Source organism: Apus apus, chromosome 12, assembly GCF_020740795.1.
Source record: "Apus apus isolate bApuApu2 chromosome 12, bApuApu2.pri.cur, whole genome shotgun sequence".
NCBI lineage: Eukaryota > Metazoa > Chordata > Aves > Apodiformes > Apodidae > Apus > Apus apus.
In genome coordinates this window covers 4,567,461-4,586,507 of record NC_067293.1, presented here as the reverse complement: position 1 = coordinate 4,586,507, position 19,047 = coordinate 4,567,461, and the positions used below count along the sequence as shown (strand labels likewise).

The window sequence follows — 19,047 nt, the reverse complement described above, 5'->3', positions numbered from 1 at the left end:
CTCTTGGGAAGGAAACTACCAGAGAGAGAGAAGAATGACATTTTTGTTCCTCATTCTCTGAGGTATTGAGATCATCCTTCATTCCATCTAAATCTTAGTTAAAATATGTCAATACATAGTTTCAACAACCAACCTCCAAAGCCCTCCTTGCAGCCTGACACTTCCCACTGCCAGGAAGGTCTTTTTCCATGATAGTATTCCCACCCTGTTGAATTCAATCATCATTGCTAGCAGGTCCTTCCTAGCTTCCTAAGATACTACATTTTGGGTTGTGTTTTTCCTGTGGGGAGAGATGGATGGCATTAAATATTGCTCCCAAGTTGTTTGTAGCCTGCTATCCTGACTCCATTTTAAGTCCCATCATTCAGTTATTACCAGAGAAATCTTTCCCAAGGCTTATAAATTTCAACAGGTTTTCCAAGAGGCACATCTTGGACACTTGGATAACATTCCCTGAGTCATGACCTAACTTACTGGGGAAATTCCAAGGGCAATTTTATTTTTCAGGAATGAACACATCTTTGTTTTGAAAAACAACCAAACAGCCCAAGGCAAGAAGAAGCATTAAAAATATATAAATCTAAGCTGTTTATAAAACTTTGCCAAACTGTAAACACAGAAAAGCAGGCTGTCACACAATCTGTGGTATAAATTATGCTTCCAACTTGGGTCTATAATACATACAAAGTAACTGACACACACAATTGTCTGCTAGAATATAATAATTAAGAGGAGAAATTAGAATTTACATTAGAAATGTAAAGAAACCCACCAAAGCATGCAGAGGAGTCATACTTCACTGACCACGTTAGACAGTTTCTCTGTTCATAGCAATAAGCTTCTTCAACAATACCCCCAAACACACACCTTTCTGGCTTCTCAGCACTACAGTATTGATTATTTTTTTCCTCATGTTCTCCTTACCTTTTCACTGCTTGCCTTCTGAGGGTTTCTAACTTCTACACTTGCACAGTCTCAGAATTTCCAACCAACATTCATTTGTACCTGATCATACACAGCTCACCTTAAGACCAGTTTTGCAAGTTGAGAAATTACCATTTTTGTCTTGGGTATCTCACTCCCTGAAACATCATAACTGCTTCTCATACTTATCCTTAAAAAAAAGCTGTTAGCACATCCAACAAGATACTCTATCAGAAGACAAACTGCAGACAGATGGAGAACAGTAAAGAAAGCAGCATCTCTAGATCCAACATCCAGGAGATTGAAACTAAAAGAAAGGAAGTGAAAACTTTGCCTTGTCACTTGCCTGTGGAGTGTAGGGACCAGGGGTCATAGGATCAAGACTCTCCAGATCTGCCTCCTCTAGTGCTGCTTCCTTAGCAGTAGAGATGTCTCTCTCAAGTTGAGTCAGGTGCTCATCATACTGGGGACAAAGAAGCTTGCTCAGGTTGTGCAACAGAAAATTCAAACATACAAAAATACTACAGTAGAGTTGTCCACATACCTCAGCTAAAGTTTGGTAGCAGATGTTTACAATCTCCTGGGCTGTTTTTGTGTACTGACTGTCTGGCCCTGTAGTAAGAAACAAATCTCTTTATGCCTTCTGACATTTGCTCATCTCTAGCTGCCAAGACAAAGACTGGCTTTGGTTACACAGCTCTTACAAAAAGGGTCCCTAAATCCCAGCCCCTTCTGATCTAAGGAGAAATATAAAGTAGGGTTCACATTCAGCTATCAATGAGCAACCAGTTTGTTCCAGTATCAAAGATATGGCTTAGGAGATAGGAAGGCTGCAGCCTGTCAACCTCAAGGAAATCTTCAGAAACAAATCATTGAAGCAGAGATGTGTACTGAACAGGAAGAGAATCCTCCCCAGATATAACAGCCTCATTCTGCATAAGGTGATAAAGAAAGCACCACAAGGGAGGGAAAACATCACTGTTTAAGCATCTCTTTTCTCAGCAGGAAAGGAAAGCAACAATCAAGCTCAGGATTCACAGCTTCAGGTTCTGACAGCCCTACAGAACAGGTACCCAGATGCATTCACTGAAGTACAGAAGGCAGCTGAAACCTTATTTTCACCACATACCATTATATTTAATGCTGTTGGCAAGGATGAGGTTAACATCATCCAGGAAAGTCTCTCTGCTCTGGTATTTGTGCTTGGAGATATTCTGGAAGAGATTGTCACTCAGTAAGTCATCTGGTCTAAACATCTCTCAAAGTGGCTGCTCAGGTCAAGCTACACACCTTGCGAATAGTCTCCAGATCCATTGGATTAGCAATCACCTTGTAATAATCAGGAACAAACTTCTTGTTAACTGGATGATGAAACGGCCAAGACTGAAGGAAAGAAAACACCCAAGTTTAAAAAGCTCTCATGGAGAATTTTTTTTACAGTTCAAGCTACAGATTTCATAAAGCAAGTCTCCAGACCTGATTCACACTCAAAATGTATGGGGAGTATTTATCACGTGGCATCTTGAATCCAGCATAGCATGAATCCAACCATTTAGCTTCAGGAGGGACACAGAAAAAAGATCTACCAGTTGGATTTTTAACTATGCCTGTCTAATGCTTGACAGTAGGAACAAGTAATACAAAATAATAATAATAATAATATAAAGGACTTCTATTCGATATCAGTTCCCTCCACAATATAACTGCAGCATCTAGCTGCATACTCATTGCTTCTACAATAAACAAAGAATATAAATGTACAGTAAACAAAGAATATAAACCTAGAATATAAACCTGATCTCACAACAGGGACTATATACCCCAATCTTAAAGTTCACCATGTGACAGTACAGAAGAAGTCTAAAATGTGTTCCTGAACATCAGAAATCAGAACTTGGTGACAAAAGAGAATGGAAGCAACGAAGATTTTAAGGGGACAGTCTTTAAACCCTCTCTCATTCAGTGTAATCACCACAGACTCTTGTTCCTTACTCCATTCAGACCCAACATGCATTACAGATGAGTTCTACTTACCTGTGCAGTTTTATTTGGTAAGCTTAAAGTTTGGGGTTTTGGGGGGTTTTGTTGCGTTATTTTTTTTAAATACTAACAAACTAGTACAACACTGGGTAAACCTGATATAATAGAAACCAGCTTGTGTTTTGTTTACAGCTGAAAACTGTACCTTTGACAAGGGTTTTGAGATCTATATAGCAAGTGCTATAAGCTGCAGGAGAAGAGTGTATTTTACAATGATGGTACTTAATGAAAATCAGTGACTTGATACTAAAGGAGGTTGACACAAGCACTACCCAGGAGTGAGAAAAGCAGGGGAAAAAAATGAAATCCAGCCTTCATTCCTGGACCTTTGCTTCAGTGAAGGGGGCGAGTGTAAGTTTGTCTGTGCAAGTCAGAAAGTCACAGGCCAGCTCCCTGACACAGCACTCTTTTTTGCACTGCACCAACAACCCCACTGTAAACACACAGCCACAGGACTATCAGCACATTCTGCACATCACACACACATGCATTACTTGAGCTACATACATCTGGAACTGCCATCATCTTTTGAGTGACAATGTTATCCAAAATGAAGGAAAAGGCCACTTGATCATCATCATCCAGGAGGGGATTGATTGCTTTTTCTAATCGAGCCAGTTTATCTTCCTTCTGCAATAAAAGGAACATCAGTAATGACTGTTAGTACCAGGATATTCTTTCCCAAAATGACTCCCATTCACCTTTTTATGAAGACACTTGTAAATAAGGGGAATAAATAGCCTACATATAAGCCCATATACAAGATAAAGTAACTAGAGTATCAAAAAAAACAGATGCTCTTTTGTTAAAGACTCCAATGCAAACTGTTTAAAATTGTAAAAATTCAAATATACCCAGGGGTTAGGGGAGGAGTTCCCCTACTCTTCTATTCTCCTGAAAGGCCTGTGCTTTGCCTGCTCACATCCTTGGTCCTCGAAGTTCTCGGCCACCCCTGACCATCCCTCCCCTCTCCACTCTGATCACATCTCCAAGACTTGCCTCTTTTAGCTTTTCATCACACAGGTCCAGCATGGACTGAGATATCTGTGTCAGTGAGTGCTTTGGTCCTGCAAAAACACAGCAATTACAGTGAGACCCTCCAGCCTGATTAAAAAGGCCAACTATGTTACACTATTAATTAATCTTTACTTCTAAAACATCATATTTATAGCACAGCTGGGAGTATATCCTCAAATATATTCTCCATAAACACAATCACTAAAGTTTAGCATGGATTTTCTATGAGAAAAGGTTATTTGTAGCAAATATTCACACTTCTGGTATGCATTCTGTTAAGGTTTGGAAACCCTGTGGGAAACCAGCTATACCTGTAGAAGACTGGCCTCTAAGCCCTCCACCTTTGCCAAAATTTCAGAGTATAAGTCATGAAATTCCTGTTTCCTTCACTAAATCCAGTCAGTGAAGCAGAACTGCTAGGGAAGTCAAGATGGGTATTTCAGCAGTATTAAGGCAACCACAGCTTTAAATAATTTTACAATTTGTCAGACATGGAAGTAGGTATTTGCAATAGAACTCTGAAAAAAAATGACTTGTTAGGATAAGCAGGGACTTAGCTGTTAAAATAACAAAGGCAGCAGTAAAGGCACAAAACAAGTGCTGTCCGTGTCACCCTGAATGCTGCACAGCCCAGAGAGACTCAATACAGCTGGAAAGGTTTTTATCTGTTGAATGAATCCTTTTGGGACAAAGATCTTTCCATCATCAGTCAGAACAAAGCTGACCTATAGCTGCTGAATGAATCAGCACTTTTCCTCAGCAAATGGATGCTCTACTGCAGAATCTACATCACAATCACCATTTAGTTACTGTTAAATGTTAGGGTCCATTTCTTTCTTATTTATTAATTAGCTTATTAATACAGTCTTTCTGGAAAAAAAACGTGTTTATTGTTGCCATCTGACAATTAATTTCTTCTGCTTTTCTGTTGCTTTTGTTACTTCTTAAAGAGCCACATCTCATACATGTATCATAGAATCAAGGAATGGTGAAGGTTGGAAGGGACCTCAAAGATCATCTAGTTCCAACCCCCCTGCATGGGCAGGGACACCTCCCACCAGACCAGGTTGCTCAGAACCCCATCCAACCTGCCCTTGGACACTTCCAGGGAGGGGGTAGGTGTATAATGTGTAACATGAACAGAAACAGTTTCCCTGCACTGTTAATAGCTTACCATTGTATGTTGCACTGTTCTTAACAATGAGCTCCAGATGTTCCCTGAACTCTTCCCGGGATGGGTACTGCCTCTTCCTCACGTTCTCACGCAGGGTCTGTAAATCCATGGGTCGAGTAATGATCTTATAATAATCTTTGACAACTTTTGGATTGACAGGTGTATGGAAGGGGTATGTCTGAGAAAGAAAAGAAAAATAAAGGGATGTTTACGAACGCGCTACTAGCACAGCTTATTTCAGTTTTCACCATACTGCTTAAGGCACAGGTTTTTGGTCTCACAGCTTCAACTTACATTTGGAAGATCCCTTATGTCATTGATTATGCCCTCCAAGATGGATGACAGGGTGACCATGGGATCTGTTCTGCGTCGGTGGATGGATTTATGAGGACGCTAAAGAAATCAGAGGCAGGAAAATTAAGGCTCTTTCAAGGTGCCAAATATTTACCCACAGAAATCCAAGCCAATTCACTTCATTAATTCATTGGGGAGGTATCTGTGTGGCATGTGGAGGAGGAGTAGAGAAACTGTCCAGCTGGTACAACCAAATAGAGATGTTGTCATCAGCTCAGAAACACCTCCACTCACGTTCAAGTAGTCACAGTGAACAGTTGTCCCAACTCGCCGCTTCTTCTTTGGAGGAAGCTGCTGCTTAGGAAACTTCAAGACCAGGGACTTCCTGCGAACTTCATCCGCACTGGGTAAAACCAAAAGCAGTGTATTACTTTCTCCAGCCCTCTTGACAGTCAAGACCATTCGTCCCCAGTATTGGCTCTGGTCCTATCTGCCCTAATACCAAATACACAATTGAAATACTGTGGTAATAGTCTATAAAAAGCCCTGTCGATTTGTTCCTGTAATTAATATACATGTAAGTATTCTGCACTAAGATCCAAATTGGCTTTTCTTACTACCCATCAGTATTTCTGCTTCTTCCCTTACCTCTCAATCAGTTGTTTTCCCAAGACAATTTTAGTTCCTTCTACTTTGATGAGCTCTTCATTATCATTGTGAATGACTGTTTTTTCCAGCTCTTCCTCTTGCTCCTCTGTCATTGCAACAGGATTAGAAGGTGGGGCATTTGTTTGGTAGTAAAGAGGGCAGAACTTATTAGTCCTCATGTGGCCAATTGCACCACATGCTCCACATTTTAGCTGCAAAAATGCAAGAAAAGAGACCAGAATTCATACACAGGCTCCTAGTTTAGAGGCAAAGTATGAATAAAAACCCCTAGTCAGACCTTTAGTACATGCCTAGAACAGAAAAATTCTCCAGTACCCAAAACCTGTTTGGTTTGTGTATGGATATGCATACTTTCAAGTCTGGACGCTCTTTCATTTTCTTGGGCTTCTTTTCTGGAGGGCCCTTGAGTTTCTCTTTCTCTTGGTTCCGTTTTAACCGCCGTAATTGTTCCTGGATCCTGCGTCGCTCCTTCCGCATCTCCTCGCGGTGCTGTTCGTCAAACAGAGCAAACTTCCGTCTGGGGAGGGTGGGGGGGGAAGAAAGCAAAACAAAAGCCCAAAACAAAACAAAACACACAAGTTTTTCATCTGAGTTGATGATGTAGTTGATGACCTCTTCTGCCACGTCAATCACTACACAAAACTCATAGTACTCTCCAAACGAACCGCCATGAAATCTCTCCCTCTTTCTCCCAACAATTACGCTGTCAGGCTCCTACACTCAGCTCTCCGTTTTTTCATAGTGCCAGAAGAATGAAACACTCAACGGGCAAAGTTAAAAAGGACAGAAAAGGAAAAATCCTTTAGGTCTTACATGAACTCCTCATCCTTGGTGGTCCGTATGCGGCAGTAGGCATCGATGACGGCAGGTTTCCGCACGGTCTCGCACCTCACGTATTCCTTCCCATCCTCATCCCTGAAGGTGCGATAGATCTTGAGGCGGCGGCCAGTGGCAGAGGAATTGAGGCTGGTTACAGAGGCAGTGTCATCATCTTTGTGAGAGTTTGCTGAGGCTCCTGAAGTCGATGCTACGAGAGAGTGTTTTAGTTACTTTTCATGTCTTTCACGCTGTAGGAACAGCATCGTGTAAATACAGCCGAGTTGTGGCTTAGAAACTTCCCAGGCACAAATTCAGGACAACCCAAGCAATAGAAGTCTTCCCCTTGCTGTTCGTGTTCTCTTATCATGACACAGAGCAATCTGAAACACAGGTGAACTACTGAATTATCCACATGGATTACAAAACCAGAAGGAAGAGCTCATAATCAAGGACCTACAGGAGCTTAAGCGGAACCTGTGAGGCAACTGCAGCGTCGTCCTGCAGACTGATTGTGAGGGTGGTGAGACTCTGGCACAGGGAGGCTGTGGATGCCCCCTCCCTGGAAGGGTTCAAGGGCAGGTTGGATGGGGCTCCGAGCAACCTGGTCTAGTGGGAGGTGTCCCTGGCCATGCAGGAGGGTTGGATTCTCCCTGCAAGGAATCCACACTGTTCTCTGAGAGGCCAGATCATCACTCTTGGCAGCCTGACACAGAACCCTGCATCCCTTCCCAAGCACATTTGGGTGGTTGCAGTTACTTACACAGCCCCTTTTTCTCTCTCTTGTCCTTTTTGCCCCTTTCTTTGTCATTGCCACTGTCTTCCCCCAGAAGCATCCTTTGCAATTCCTTTCGTTCCTGCTCTTCTCTTTCCCGAGAGAGCTGAGAACTAGTTTTCTTGTTCTGTAACATATTCTCAATATTCTTTCCCATCTCTTCAAAGTCACTGTCTTCAGCTGAGCTGCTATCTGTGTCTGTTGAGAGGATCTCAGTGGATTCCAGAACCCTGAAAAAGGAGGGAGAGAGGAAGGAAGGGAAAGGAAGGGGAAAGGGGGGAAGAGGAGGAAGACAGGAGGGTATGAAGGGAAAGAAGGAGGGCATAAGGGAGGGGAGCAGAGCAGGGGAAGGATGGGAGAGGGGAGGAAGGGATAGGAGAGAGGTGGGGTGAGAGAGAAAGGAAATACGAGTGGTGAACTAGTGATCTGTGGAACATTCTCATGCCATTTTAGGTGGCAGACTGTGCGACTCATTCTACCTTTCCAAAAGGTCTGTGACAGCAGGACACTAAGGCTAACCCCTAAGTTTCTATTAACAGCCAAAACCCTCTTTCTCGGTGCTGCATTTTGTGGGCCCAAGCAGTTGAATTAACATCTCTACCAGCACGTATCACTGAGCCCCAGGCACACACCGTTCTGGACTGTTAAGGCAGGGACAGGGTGGGGCTCAAAGCTGTAGGAATCAGATAAGAACTTACTTATTCTGTAAATCAAAAATGCGCTGACATTCTTCTTTGTATCTCTCTTGATGTTCTGCTACAGAAAACCGGGATCCACGTGCAAATTTGCTCATAGGACCTTCCCCTGAACGAGCCTGCTCTGTAGACATGGTCCGCACCACATCGATCACTTCCCAGCGGGACAGCTTCTTTATCTGGAAGGAGGAAGGCAGACTTTCTTCCATCAGCTGCTGAATCCATTAAAGAGAACCCTGTGACCTGCTGCGGGTTCATGCTCACCTCCTCTTCAGGCACTCCAAACTTCCTCAGAAGCTGTTTGGCGTTCTTGAGAGACAGTCGGCGCAGATCTGCATCTGTCCCTGTCACTGTCTTCTTCACTGGCTGAGGTTCTTTGTCATCCTGTTCAGAGGGAGATACAGCCTGTTAATGTCATCACCTGATAGCCTTTCCTAGGCTCCTCCTCTGGTATTTTCTCTTCTTGATGCCCCATATTTACCCCATTTCTCCCACATGAGAAATTTCACTGCCCCTTGTCCAACCCAACCTTGAGAACAATACCTTCTGCTGAGTAGGTTTGTTGGGAATCTTCACGTAAGAAAAGCCTTCACCACAACCAGTAGGATCTGCTACACCTGTCACTTCGAGGAGGCACTTGCCCTTCATAGCAGCAATGAAGGCTCGTGTGGTGTTCCACGGAGCTGTGCGCACCTGCCAGCAGGAAGAGAAACACACAGTCCTGCTACCATCGAGGAGAATTCCAAGCTTCTTTATTTTGGATTCTTCCAATCATATGGAGAATCATGACAGTGAATTCCACTTCTTAATCCTTCGGCTGCCCTGATAAAACCTCTATGAAGAACCAAAGTGCTAAGTAACTCATAAAAGGCATTTAAGGCAAAAAGCCTAGTCCTGAAAGGACTTGCCAAGAAGGATCCCCAGACACAGGTATAAGCCTTGGCAGCAGAGTGCCCAAGAAGGTCACAAGAACATTTGATCCAATGAATCCTACTTTAAATATGACCTTTGTATGTAAAGACCTCACTTCTCTTCTGCCATGCAGATTTCTCTATCAGCATGTGTGCTCATGCATCATTCTGACAGTACCTCATCATCAATCTTCATTTGGAAATCCTCTTCGTTCTCCTCTTCTGGTGCAAAGAAAGATTTCTCCCCATAACCTGCATCCTGTGGAGAAATATTAGGAAAAAATGAGAACCTGAAGTCTTAAAATGGTGACTGGAGACAGAACTACAAGCATATTATGGATCTCCTGCGGAGACTTGTAACGGAGACAGTTGTTTGCGAGACTCCCTGTGACCCACAGCATCATAGATGTCAGTCTGCCCAAGTGTTTCAACTTAAAAAAAAAAATAAAACACCAGTCTCTCTCATAGCCACATAGTGGTTACTTCCTGCTGTAGAGCTCCAGGTATAAACCCAAGCCCTTTCTTGTAGCTTCCCTTTGCTACCTTAGAGCATAACTAGTAAGGATCTAAATAACAGGGGGTAAGAATACGTCCCTCTCTAAGAACTTACACCCCTTTTTGTGCAACAGAAAACTCAGCAAATTGCCCAGCAGTCAGGGGCCTGATTTGCCCACTTTATAGCAAATGTAGGCAGAAGGTGCTCACAGAACTACTTGGCAGTAACTTGGCTTCCAGTCTACAAGGAGCACTCACCTTCAGTCGCTGCTCAGCTGCAATCATGCTGTAATAAGCACAGCACTGTTCTGGGGATACCATTGCTCTGATCTCTTCTTCTGTTGGCAATCTGAAATCTGGCTTTAACACCCACCAATTTGAGTCCATCCCTGAAAAATGCACAGATCAAACATTGAGTAGTTTCCCCACAAATGTTGGATGCCATCATAATCCTAACTGTATTTCAAGATTCGGTACCGTGTTGCAATGCTGGCAAAAGGAGCAGCAACACATTTATAAGGTTTGGAACAAAAAAAAAACCAAAAAAACCTATCAGATTGTATTTCAGTTCTTCAAATAGATGTCTTCAAAATGGTTTCACAGAATCACAGAATATTAGGTGTTGGAAGGGACCTCCGAAGATCGTCGAGTCCAACCCCCCTGCCAGAGCAGGACCAAAAAAACTAGGGCAGATCACTCAGAAAGGCATCCAGACAGGTCTTGAAAGTCTCCAGAGAAGGAGACTCCACAACCTTTCTGGGGAGCCTGTCCCAGGGCTTTGTCACCCTCACAGTAAAGAAGTTCTTCCTCATGTTGAGGCAGAACCTCCTGTGCTCAAGTTTGAGTCCATTGCCCCTTGTCCTGTCACAGGGCACAAGTGAAAAGAGGTTGTCCCTGCCTTCTTGATGCCCAGTCCTCATGTATTTATAGACATTAATTAGGACCCCCCTCTCAGTCTTCTCCTCTCTAGACTGAAAAGCCCCAGGTCTCTCAGCCTTTCCTCGTAAGGCAGGTGTTCCAGTCCTTTCATCATCCTTGTAGCCTCTGTTGGACTCTCTCAAGTAGATGTTTCTCAAGTTTATCAGAAGATGTTGCCCCCTTGTGTTCTGCCTGGAACTCCAAGGGCAGCAAGGGATGCATGCCTGCCCCTCCAGGTAAAAACCTTCATTACCTGTGCGTTTGAAATCAGCACAAAGCTTCAGCCTCTTCCGGATGCTACTCTCTGAGTGGGAGGGAAAGGCCTTCTTGATGTCCTCCATGCGGATTCTCCGGGGACGGTCGCGGCTCTTCCAGAAGAGGCGATAAATAAAAACCTACAAAACAAGGCTAATCTGGGATGGCCAAAGAAAGAATACAAAGAAGCTGCAAAGACAGTATCAACAATGCTGTTTCTAGTGACTGTTTCTTTCTTCCTACTTAAAAGCCATTGAGCTCTGGGAATAACAGGGATTTTCCTGCTCTGCAAACAGCTCTTGAGTTCTCATTTTGTATTAAACTGACTGTAATTTACCAGATTATTTTCTCCAGAATCTAAATGTGGGGATATTTGAGTGGGTACTGACAGTCCCAAACCTTAACTGCCCCAAGACCTAGGAAATCAACAAAGACCCCTCAAGCAACTCTAATTCTGTGCTACGTGCATAAGATCCCTTCATTGCTTCTTAGTAAACCCCATGTAACTGTCCCTTTATACAGCATATCTGGGGTCATTAGGCACTCCCTAACTGGACCTGAAACTCTGTTGCCTGGGAAATCTACTCCAAAGATCCCTAAGATCCCGGAACTGTCTCTCATCACATACCTGCAGAAAATCTCTGATATGGGTGTTGGCTCGTTTAGAGTTGGGACCAGGTACTTCATAAAGTGGGCACTCCTGCCCCACTACAAAAATATCCACTAGTTCCCGAACATAATAGCCTTGTCGTGTCCGGATAATCAAGAAATCTGTTTCAGGCATCTTATGTAAATAGATAGGGGCCCGGAAAAGGTTGTTTTCAAATGCCTAATAAGAGAAACAGAACACAAGTTTCAAAGTCAGACATGCTGATCAAATTTGCTGTAACTCAATCTAAAAAAAACACCTTAAAAAAAAAATCAGACAACCTAGCCATTCCAATGGCACAGCATCATTTCCACCACCTTATCTGTAGATGTGCAGTCAGAACTTGCTCGTGCAGAGAATAAGCAAGGATGGAGCAGAAAAATAAGAAAAGCTGGAAATGAAACTGAACCTGTTCTTTTTTCTTTCTTTTTAAATCGAGCATTATTTGCTAATCAACAAAACATTCTGCCTGTTGCTCCACGTTCAACTTTTCTGTCTTCCCATGCTTGCTTTTCTCACCTGCAGTAGCTGGCCTGGATGCAGAGAACCCAGGAAGGGAGAAGTGTGACAGTAAACAGTCTCTCCATATTTACAGTCTGGAGCTCCTGGATCTTTGCCAGGTTTCTGCAACGTGCAATGGAAGCGCAGTTAGCACTTGGGGTGAAGGCAGAAGAGAATCACTGTCCAACAGCAAAACCTGCACACTTACCCTTTTGTAGTAATTTTTAATCTTTGTTGCCATGCCAACCTGCATCATTAAAGGGGCGTTTTCCTCACTGTATTCAGCAAGGATGAGATCTCCATCCTTCCCAGTAAGGTCCTGTGGTGTGCGCATGAAGAACATTTCACCCCCACCAGACGCCTGACGCTCCTGCTCCCTCATCTGTGCCAGTCAAAAGACAGTGTTAGGAAAACAGCACCTGAAACAGACCTGCTGTGCAAGTGGAGCCAGAGCAGGGAGCAGATACAGAGGAAAAGAACTGTACCTTGGCTTTCTTTTTTATGTGCTTCAGCAGAGGTTGCACAGCATGAGGCCCCGGTTGAGACAGGGCACCAAAGGAGTATTTCTTCAGGGGAGGCCGATGGAATTGTCGGAGCTTCATAGGGCCCATATGGGTGGGAAAGAAGGGCTGGCGAAGTTCCACTGCTGGGATAGAGTGCTAAAACAGAAAGAAAATGTGTTAAGAAAGACAAACCAAGATCCTCACCCTGTCCTGCTAACCCTTATCTAAGAGAACATAGTAACCAGGTCTGCTAGCAGCAATACCAGTGCACTGAAATTCACTTGTTATCTTGTGTGTTGCCTCTTGACAGAAAGTGCTTAGGTCCATATATAGATCTTTTCTTTCTGTACAGAGATGATTGATTTTACTATTTCAAATGGTACCAAATGAGAGGATTTTTTTATTAACTAGGAGCATGCAAAACCATTATACCTATCAGCGGGAGAGAAGTGCATTTGGAATTACACACATTTTTCCCATTACAGCAGAGGCTGGAATCAGGTAAGGTTTAAGAAGAGGTCACTGAATACCACAATGATATAAGAACAGCCTCACCTCTTGACTACTTGTACCATCTTCCCTGCTCTCAATACTGCTTCAGGAAGAGTACCAGAGAAAGAGACACCAAACAAAAGCATGGCAAGTACAGAAACAGCAAGATCTAGCAAGACCTAAACCTCAGTTTGATGGGGTAATCAAGAAGAGTTAGTTCAAACTCCTAACAATTTTAATGTAAACCATTAAAAATCTCTCTCATGAATACTTAACTCATCTACTGTAGTCTAAATTTGTTTTTCTACAAATCCTAAATCATATTCTCAGCTAGAAACCTCCTACCAAGATACTCTCACTCCACAGCCAACGCTACTGTGATTACCTGAATGATGTTTCCTCCAAAGGTTCCTCGAAGTCCCTGCTGTTTGGGGTAGTAAAACTCATCATTGGAGAGGTTCCAGGGATCCTTCACCTCTGGCTGAGACATGTTCTAATTCAATTATAAACACACAGAAAGATACGTCAAAAAAAAAAATAGTAAAGTAAAATCACTCCTGCTCCATCATTCCCACCCTGCAAGGTGCTAAAGCTTCTGCTGACCTGCTGTGGCTCTTCCTTGATGACACCTGTTTTTCCCAACAGGATTCGACTTTTCTTTAGAGAAGATTCTTTCTTGTTCTCCTTGGATGGAGAGTTCAAAGTCATTTCTTCCTTTTCATCAGGAATTTCTAAAAACACAAGCAATCACACTGTAAGTCACTTGTCCCTTTTCAGCACCACAACCTCCTGCTAAGCTGCAGCTTGGTCTGGACATTTTGTTCAGTTTCTGGGGTGAATGTCTTCCTTCTCCACTCTTCCCGTTTTTCCTCCACACAGGTTAATATGAAACAAGGTCAATAAAGCTCCATGCTTAAATATCTACATTATCTTCTTCAGCAGTGAATAGATTTGAGCAGGAGAGGGGTGATTGTGAGGATTGCTTAGAGTATCCACTGCTCAACATAAAATGTACTAACAGTCTAATCAATTAAATAGAATTATTAAATTAAAAAGAATAGCAACTGTTCTGCCAAATCTATCCAAAACAGTAGAGAGTCAAGGGGACAGAAGTGCCAATACTGTTTCCCTACTACATTAATAATCTTCTTCTTCCCCACATATAGATAGCACAGAAGTGGGTGTGAATCCAAAGGTAATATGGACCTGAACCCAAAAGGTTCCTAAAAAATTCCAGAAAAGTAGTATGAATTTTAAAAGCAGGAAGTACAATCCAATCCAACTCCAGGAATACACAGCAAGTTTGCAGCAGCAACAAAAATGCTGACAAGTACTCTGTAAAGCCATAGCTCCTATGTGCCACTACCACAGCCTGAAAGAGACTTAAGGAATCTGCTTCTTCAGGCTTTCAATACAAACCATGGTGAGAATGGCACGGGCTAGTTTGTGGCTTATTTCTCTACCCTCCCTCTTCAAACCAACATGCATGCAAGTACAATTAAGACAGTCACTTCTAAAACACACCAAGCGTCAGATTAATTATGTTAGATTTAAGTTTCAGGGCATTAATTTTTTACCATCCTGTTCCTGCTTTTAACTTGGGAGCTGAAAGTGTAAACCACACCACTGGGGCTATTAGTGTTCCCTTCTACTTAGGCCTTTGATGACTTGCAGATTATCTTCAAAAGCCAGAACAAGGAAGCCCACAAGTATTGCCCCAGTCCATTTACTTCCATCACAGTGTGACTATAAATGCTTGCTTCTGTTTCCACTTGTCTTTCCCCATTGGAGTCCAATTTCTATATGCCACATACATACCTAGAATTATGTTTTCGTCATTTGGATCAAGTGTTAAGACAGGGGGATCCAAGTAGGTTTCCATTGCCTGATCATCCCAGATGATATTGTCTTCCCAACGGCCATATACCAACTCTTCATTATCAATTGGGAAAATAGAGTACCAGGGCTTGTCCTCATCCAGGGAAACTGCAACAGTCACAGGGTAGAATCCTGAAGAGTTTTACACTACCTTGGCAGAAAACCACTTCAGAATTCATCTCCACATTTTATTCCCTCAACCTTCCCTATTTTTTCATGGCTTTCCAAGGCAGGACCTCTAAAACACAAAGAAAACTCATGTTGGAAGCAAAGAGGAACCAAAGCCCTATGTCTCAGCTTCACCAACGCTCAAAGATTTTGCTCCCTTGCACAGAGAATCTCCAAGAATGAAGCAGGATCTCTATCACATTTTAGAGCAAACAAGTATCACTTTTACCTACACTTTGTTGCCAAAAAAGGACCCTGTTATTACCTGGAACACAATGTGTCACTTGCACCCATTAATAGGTCAAAGCTGGACAACCTCATTACCTTGCTGTTCAGTGGGCTGCTTTTCTTTGCCCTTTGCTATTCCCAGGACTCCTGCTACATTTGGTTTCTGAGCCAGTGGAATTGGTGGATTGAGCAAAGAGCCACTGCGGTTCAAACCTAGAGAAAAGGAAAACAAAAGGTTAGTTAGCTTGAATGGGAGGGTTAGGGAGCACTGAATTGCCTTAAATCAGAACTTGGGGGTTGCATGGAGAGTGATTTCCAGCCTGAACCAGGAAGGACCTACTGCTCACATCACCAAAAGTGTCATTAGTACAGGTAAGACATTCTGTGTGGTCCCTACAAAAGCAAGAAGCCTCGAGCTGACAGTTACCATTGACAAAACAGTTGGTCTGGCCTCCAGCTGGTCTTACATCAAACCATCATAGTAAAAAGGACAGCTAAGCAGCCCATAAAGGAACCATTCTGAGGAGGTGGCTTCTCCCAGGGCAAACTAACTCACCTCTGCTCACATGACACTTCTGTCTCTTCAGTTAATGCTTCTGGAAGGCATAACACCTAATGCATGTGAACAGACCAATCATGTTTAACATGTTACTGTAGGTTTTGATGGGACTCAAACACAGTGAGCCCAGGCCTGGACAGCTCAGGCACAACTTCTGAAATGAAACTACTTGAAAAAAACTACTTCCAATTCACCTACCCAGCTTGTCCATGTCTTGTACTCATAGCTTAACAGTAAAAGACTGGCACTAGTGCCCAACAAAGATCTGACATTACCACTAGTCTTTCCTCGTAGAAGCAGGATAAAATATATCAAACAGATGATAAACATTCATTCTACATAAGCAATTTAAATCTAAAATGCATCTGTTTCTAAGAGAAAAGTCTGGGGCTTGTAAGAATTGTTACTTCCTACCTAGCAAAACCAGAATACCATCATGAGCTCAGGAGAAACTTCAGAAGGCTTGTACACAATTCTTCCAATTAAAAAAAAAAAAAAATCACATAATGAAAATTCCATTGGCAGGCATCCAAAGTGCTGCACTGCTTGATACTCATGTGTCTGGATCAAGCATGTCATGTTCCACATGGAAAGAACATCAGAGTTGATCTTTTCTTTAACAGAAGGGACCTACTCTGTTTTTGGAAAGAAACTACGAGTCTTAGAATTCCAAGCAGAGCTGTGATTTTTGCCAAAAAACATTCCCTGACAGGAAGAATGATGTTCTCTATTTGAGACAAAAACATGCCATGATTCAGCTCAACTACAGCAGGTACAAGTCCTAGCAGACTGTTGAGTACCTTGTTGGGCATTGTATGCAGTAGCATTTCTAGTCATGCTGGATGGCAGCCAGCCTGCCAAACTTGCCCGTTGTGTCTTAGTCCCTTTGTGCTTGACATCTTCTCCATTCCAGATAACATCATCTTCCCATTGGAGCTGTGTCACCATAAGGAAGTGCTCATCAGCGAGCAGATCATCCTTCTCATCCATCAACCCCGCATCCTGGAAGTAAAGAACAGCTGCTTGAAGACCTGCACTGACTTTATACTTCCAAACTAAAGGAGGAAAATTAAAAATCTCATTTTGCATGGTGCAAAACCATCCTCTGGCCCAACCCCAAGATCTCATTGTGCAGTAATTCCCAGTGCTGCACATACCTCCACACCTTCCCCCGCAGTTCCCCTCTCACCCCCTCATCTGTGTGTCCTTTAACCTCCTGCTCCTTCTTCTCTTTCAACTTGAAACCATAATCAAATCCACTGCCATCTTCAGGGATCCCCAGCATATCATACCAGAGCTGTGCTGGGCCATAGCGCCACTCGGCCACCTTGGGCTTCGTATCTGTCACTTTGTCTATGTCACCAGTTGACTGGGAAAATTTCGATTCCACAGGTGCCATCATGGTAATCTGAAGCACAGCAGAGGAGGGAATTGTTACACTGATGGTTTATTTAAGTGTCAACAGAGGATCCTTCCTTCCATGTCTCCCAGCTTAGAGGAGGAGAAAAGTATTTCTAAGAAGCACTTTTCCATACTTACTAGCTGTCTTAAGCATGCTCTGCAATTAGACTTCCAAGAACACACAGATTTCTTCTTGATACAAAGAGGATAAGCTCTCCTATTGATCCTGTACCATGGATGCAGCCTTCTCAGCAAGAAGCAATCCCCTGAAGTCACTGACTAGCATCTGGAGAAGAGCTTCTGCACAGCTGGAACACAAGCCAACCCTATCCTCCAGTTGTATTTTGGAGGAAAAGCTCTTCACTCTACAAGTTGCTGTCCAATTCACTACTACCCCAGTCCTAGCTGGAGACCCTCTCTAAGCCTCAGATATCCCACCTCATCATCTGAAAGGCACTGCTCAGGAGGGGGAGGAGCAGCAAACTCATATTCCCAAGGAGATTTTCCTTCCATTCCACTCTCAACTACAACTTCACCCTCCTGCACGTGCACTTCTTGTGCCAATTCCCGATGCTTCTTCTTGCGTTTCCTCCGGGCACTGCGCCAAACCGACGGCACGTTCTTTCCAGGGCCAAAGAGACGCAGGAAACGCAGCACCTAGAGCAGGGGAAAACAAACAAACACAAGAGGGTCAGAGAATATAAACACTTTGGGATGTTTCTCTGTCCTTCCCCTGCCTAAAAAGCAGGACTGAAATTCAGGACTCTGAAATTCAGGAGCTTGGCCTGTACTATGATTCCAGCCCTTACGCAAGCTCTTGGTTATACTTGGAAAAAAGGTTCTGATCCATCTGTTTGATGGATCCTTCCTTTTCAAAATGATTTATTCTTCACTTCAGATAGAAAGAAACACAACAGAGAGAACAAAGATTGCCTTTACATATTGGGCATGGGGTACAGCACAACCTGGAATTAAGTGTTTTCATTCTGAACAATCCACAAACCCTCGGACACGCTGAGATTGAAGAAGAGTTGATAAAATGACCAGCAAAAGAGATAAAGCTAGAAGACAGTTACATAAAGCAGAGATTTCTTCAGCAACGAGATAAAAACAAATACCCCTGCCCAGAAACAATGCACTCAGTTTTAGTTCCCCCATAACACAGTTCTCTATGCACAGTGCACCCCTCCAAAACCTGCACCAATGACAGACTCTCTCTTGTTGCTTCTACAATTATGATTGCTGGCTTTTAAGCACCAATAATTGTTTCTCAGAGCACTCTGGTAAAGAGGAAAGGTATTATTCCCAAATTAACAAACTAAGGAAACAGAAGTTAGAACCAACAAGCTCAATCATTAAAACATTACATTTAATGATGCAAATTGCTCAGCTTCTTACACATAGCCTGTGGTAGAGGCACACATAACACCAAGTTGTCCTGGTTCACAATCATCTGTTTGGTATATATAGGTTCATTCTCCTTCTCCTCCTATATTCCCTCTCCACAGCTTTAAAACTTCCAAAATAATTACTGAAATACTGACTACAGCTGCTATTTGGGAGCATTTAGGAAAGTATTGTAATTAACTAGCTTTCTGTCTAAAAAAACCCCAATCATTCTTCCAACCAGTTTGCTATTGAGCTAATTTCTGACCCATCTGAGAACAGTTCTGAGGGAGGATTAA

The 19,047-nt window shown here is 43.0% G+C and overlaps 1 protein-coding gene across 3 annotated transcripts in view; it reads right to left on the bottom strand.

The window, feature by feature from the left end:
* The window catches only part of TAF1 (TATA-box binding protein associated factor 1), a 28,197-nt gene that overhangs the window by 5,891 nt on the left and 3,259 nt on the right, over window positions 1-19,047 (bottom strand). For all 3 annotated transcript variants that reach the window (XM_051630312.1, XM_051630310.1, XM_051630311.1), the window contains exons 6-35: window positions 17,801-18,019; window positions 17,151-17,369; window positions 16,762-16,963; window positions 15,499-15,615; window positions 14,947-15,114; window positions 13,732-13,859; window positions 13,514-13,621; window positions 12,619-12,792; window positions 12,342-12,515; window positions 12,152-12,256; window positions 11,612-11,812; window positions 10,982-11,123; window positions 10,069-10,199; window positions 9,494-9,574; window positions 8,948-9,097; window positions 8,669-8,788; window positions 8,408-8,583; window positions 7,698-7,939; window positions 6,932-7,145; window positions 6,470-6,635; window positions 6,098-6,309; window positions 5,744-5,852; window positions 5,450-5,548; window positions 5,156-5,333; window positions 3,964-4,031; window positions 3,472-3,594; window positions 2,215-2,307; window positions 2,054-2,138; window positions 1,469-1,536; window positions 1,271-1,387 (exon numbers count right to left, since the gene is read on the bottom strand). In XM_051630312.1, the coding sequence (XP_051486272.1) occupies window positions 1,271-1,387; window positions 1,469-1,536; window positions 2,054-2,138; window positions 2,215-2,307; window positions 3,472-3,594; window positions 3,964-4,031; window positions 5,156-5,333; window positions 5,450-5,548; window positions 5,744-5,852; window positions 6,098-6,309; window positions 6,470-6,635; window positions 6,932-7,145; window positions 7,698-7,939; window positions 8,408-8,583; window positions 8,669-8,788; window positions 8,948-9,097; window positions 9,494-9,574; window positions 10,069-10,199; window positions 10,982-11,123; window positions 11,612-11,812; window positions 12,152-12,256; window positions 12,342-12,515; window positions 12,619-12,792; window positions 13,514-13,621; window positions 13,732-13,859; window positions 14,947-15,114; window positions 15,499-15,615; window positions 16,762-16,963; window positions 17,151-17,369; window positions 17,801-18,019 (4,389 nt within the window). The remainder of the gene's footprint in view (window positions 1-1,270; window positions 1,388-1,468; window positions 1,537-2,053; window positions 2,139-2,214; window positions 2,308-3,471; window positions 3,595-3,963; window positions 4,032-5,155; window positions 5,334-5,449; window positions 5,549-5,743; window positions 5,853-6,097; window positions 6,310-6,469; window positions 6,636-6,931; window positions 7,146-7,697; window positions 7,940-8,407; window positions 8,584-8,668; window positions 8,789-8,947; window positions 9,098-9,493; window positions 9,575-10,068; window positions 10,200-10,981; window positions 11,124-11,611; window positions 11,813-12,151; window positions 12,257-12,341; window positions 12,516-12,618; window positions 12,793-13,513; window positions 13,622-13,731; window positions 13,860-14,946; window positions 15,115-15,498; window positions 15,616-16,761; window positions 16,964-17,150; window positions 17,370-17,800; window positions 18,020-19,047) is intronic.